The sequence below is a fragment of the Cryptotermes secundus genome, unplaced genomic scaffold (assembly GCF_002891405.2).
Source record: "Cryptotermes secundus unplaced genomic scaffold, Csec_1.0 scaffold52, whole genome shotgun sequence".
Lineage (NCBI taxonomy): Eukaryota > Metazoa > Arthropoda > Insecta > Blattodea > Kalotermitidae > Cryptotermes > Cryptotermes secundus.
Genome location: NW_019733835.1, coordinates 113,879 through 117,887, shown reverse-complemented (window position 1 = coordinate 117,887; position 4,009 = coordinate 113,879). Strand labels below are relative to the sequence as shown.

Genomic DNA, 4,009 nt, shown 5'->3' with positions numbered 1-4,009 from the left:
GACTACTGAAGACAGAGTGAACTGATTTGCGCATAGGGTTATAAGTCGTGAAACCCCGCAACAGTGTCGACAGATTAATGCGATTAGGGTTATAAAGTGTGAAACCCCGCAACTGTGTGATAATTAATTGTAGCCGTTAGTTGTAGATTGTTAAATAAACCAATTAACCATCTCTACGGCGTCTTCAGTAACCGGAAACACGTTACATTGGTGTCAGAAGTGGGATCAGTAACGGAAAACACGTTACAATATATATATATATATGTCTTATGATGTGTTCTACTCTTGTGGATGCGTGTGTTGTATCATTGGACGAATATGAATCAGTGCAACAGGACGCTAAAATACAACATAATATTAAACATGTTATTTCTGTATATTTGGTACCTTCTTAAAATATATGTAGTCACTGCAAGTAATTGATAATATTATAATAATTTATAAACTACAGAATTTTTCTTTCCAACAAATATAAACAATTGCGTATCCCAAAATATGAATAATATTTGTAAAATATAATTGAGTGTTCAATGGAATTATTTCACTTACCAATAAGAAGGTGTGTCAAGAGGAATGGGCCGAAGTGATTAGTTGCCATTGTCATTTCTAACCCATCTTCGGTGGTCTTGGACCCAAACATGTGTGCTGTCCCTGCATTGTGCACTAGGACATCGAGTTTAGTCACTGTGTTATTGATGTCATCAGCAAAGTCACGGACTGATTTGAGAGAACTTAAATCTAACTTCATCACGACCACTTCTTGGTTCCCTGTGCTCTGAACAATCTCATCTGAAACCAGAAAACTCTCATTATACAAAACATGACTTTAGAAATTCATGCTAGTGTAAAGCGGGAAGCATGGAACACTCACAGAATTATGGCCACATAGCTTCAGGCTCCCTCATTTGTGTTAAAAGCAGCCATTTTATAATATTTAACATAGCCCCAATGAATGTGCGCAAAGATAAACAAAAATGATTGGCACTGTATAGCACAGGCAATCGAGAAAGCACTAATCAACACTGTGATATATATTACACTGTGAGAGTTATAACTTAATTTCTCTTGGTGTTCCGCTGAGCAGATTTGTACAGTGATAATATGCTATACTTGACTCTGAAGGTACTTGATTTAAATCTCAACAGATTTAATGGCTGTTCTGACTGGGTTATACTTGGTTTCCATCAGTCTCACCAGCTGGATGTCTGGTAGTACTTTGAAATAGGTCACCACAGTTCCTTCCAGATTCTACTTACTTGCCATTCCTGGTTGTCTCATGATATTGTGACCCTGAAAATTAAGTTATTTCAGGGACAAAAGTAATGCTAGGTTTGAATAAAATAACAACATGAACATGAGTTATGTAATGTCTCAAAGCTCTTAATGCACATTATAGGTATATATATAAAAACATCACTGTTAATTTAAAAGCATGATTACATACTCATTATCTGCACTGGGCACCAACATCGAGGTAAAAACAGTTTGCATAAAGCAATATTGTAATGTTTCAGTAATCCAAGAACCAGAAAACCTTAAATTTAATGAAAACCATGCAAAATAACTCTCTGTATTACTTACTTACTTATGGAGCTGAGTTCTTCTTGAGGAGAAGCCAAGTCTGCAGCTATTCAAGAATTTCCCAGCATTTTTTGGAACCCAAAGGTTCATGACTATGTTCACAAGAGCCCACTGGTCTCTGTCCTGAGCCAGATCAATCACCTCTCTGTATAGCATACTATTTTTAGTGATTGCGAATGCATTATGGTTTTACAAAAAGGCCTAAAAATGTCATATATTTTTAATGTATGAATTGTGTGAAATTTTCAGAGCTCTACACTGAACGTGTTACTGTTCTTCCCACCTCAGATCTTTCCATTTTAGCATATATTACTTGTTGAAAGTTTGGATTTAAAAATTGTGCTGTCATAGTGACTGTCTCTGACATGACATGTGTGACATATCTGCCAATGAAAATCTAAAAAATTATTAAAAAGACCAGGTATACATAGAATATTGTCATGTGTATGAGTGTGACTATAGGCAGGGTTTGGACTGGTAATCGGATTTATTGGACACTTACACTCGTATCTATAATAATAGAGGTGCATACATATCAGGTATTAAAGTTTTTAATCATCTTCAACAATAAAAATGTTGGTTACTGATGTGAGAAGATTTAAATCTGCATTGAAGAGGCTTTTATATCATCATTCTTTTTATTCCATGAATGAATATTATCAACATAATTGGTCATAAGTGTGTAAATTTGTAACGTATTTAATTCAGTTAATATAGGGGAATTTAAATAAAATTGTATTAATTCAAGTTTTATAGTGACTTATTTTTAAATTAGCTTATTAAATCTTTTACTTTATATTATTATTTATGTTAATCGATTAATGTAAGTGATTTTGATTATGTGACTCATGTAATTTTGTATATGTATCTTGATATATCTATTTTCAAAGGTACCATTTCTGCATCCTAGGTTTGTTACCTGTATGGATATGTGGGACTGTCGATGTTCTAAATGACAACCACGTGCAACTGTAACAATTGTATATATTAAATCGTATAAACTGAATTTACAGAATAGCAGAATACAGAATATATGTGGGATGTTCACTGAAGATTGCGAGCAAGCAAGCAAAGAAGAGTCATGTTGCGATTGACGGTCAGTCAGTCTGTCTGTCTGTCTTGGTGTCGAGCTCCGGCTGGGACTCATGACCAGATGTTACTTTTTAAGTGAAAGTTACAGTCCTGTCCATGTGGGGCACCCTCTCTGACGAGAGGTTGGGTCTGTCATTTGTCAGTTATAGTCGACAGTATTAGTCCATTGTCACCATGTACACTTATTTAAAATTGAATCTTAATATCTAGTATGTATATTATATACAAGGCCTCTTGTCAGTCTAGGCTCAGTACAGCAGGTTATGTCCTATTTCTAGTAGTATTCGCTACCATGGCAGTCTAGTCACTTGAACGGTCGTATGTCTGAATGCCGCCAAGTTTAAGCCTCTTATATTTTCTATGTTGGGCTTCGCCTTGATCAATAATGGAACATTCTTGTTTTCATGATTTTGTATGACTTCTGCTTGTTGCCTGCATAATTTTGTTATGTAATCTTATTTGAATGCCATGTGCAAATCGCGGACCGGTGTGCGCCTTGGAAAGTTGCCTATGTTGCGGAGAATCTTGTTTGCAGGTGCTGCAATTTCACTAGATGGGTGTCTGCCGCGAACTCCAAAGCGGGACTAGCATAAGTCGTTACAGATATAATAAGAGCTTTGTGGAGGGTCAGTTTAATGTTAGCGCTCAATCGCTCACTTTTGAATGGAGAACGTACTCTAATGAATGTTCTGAAGGCTTTGGCTTTCCATCATTTCTATGTGCAATCTCCATGTCCCTCTCTTATCGAAGATTACACCTAGATATTTTGCACTACTTACAAATGGAATATTTCTTCCATTTAGAGTAAGACAAGACTCAGGCGGTCGACGACCATGAGAGAAGTAGACCCCCTGAGTCTTATCTTCATTAATTTTTATATTCCAGCGCTCACACCAGGTCTCCATTGAGCTGAGACCGCGCTGGAGTTTTCTAACAATAAAACCCTCCTTGCGATCAGTTGCATACAGACAGCTGCCATCTGCAAAGAGGGCCAGGTGAACACCATGAGTTTGGGGGTATCATTTATATACAAGTTGAAAAGAGTAGGGGAAAGGACAGAACCTTGTGGCACCCCTGCTTGCATTTCCCTTGGCGTTGACATTTCGCCTTCAACCGAGACTCTGAATTTACGTTTAGAAAGAAAGGACCCAATAAGCTTGGTCAAACAGTTAGAGAATTCCAATTTTGATAACTTATATAGCAATCCTGAGTGCCAGGTGGTATCAAAGGCTTTTTCGATCTCCAAGAACACTGCAGCCATAGACATTTTATTGTTGAAATTACGGGTCACGTGGTCCGCCAGCCTCATACATTGCAATGTCGTGCTGTGACGTGC

At 37.1% G+C, this 4,009-nt stretch overlaps 1 protein-coding gene across 3 annotated transcripts in view; it reads right to left on the bottom strand.

Annotated features, from left to right (window-relative positions):
- The window catches only part of LOC111868183 (retinol dehydrogenase 14), a 33,864-nt gene that overhangs the window by 13,942 nt on the left and 15,913 nt on the right, over positions 1-4,009 (bottom strand). For 2 of the 3 annotated variants that reach the window (XM_023858613.1, XM_023858614.2), the window contains exon 4: positions 550-789. In XM_023858613.1, the coding sequence (XP_023714381.1) occupies positions 550-789 (240 nt within the window). Of the gene's footprint in view, positions 1-549; positions 790-1,256; positions 1,291-4,009 lie in introns of all 3 variants that reach the window. The other variant, XM_033752949.1, reaches the window with a different exon arrangement.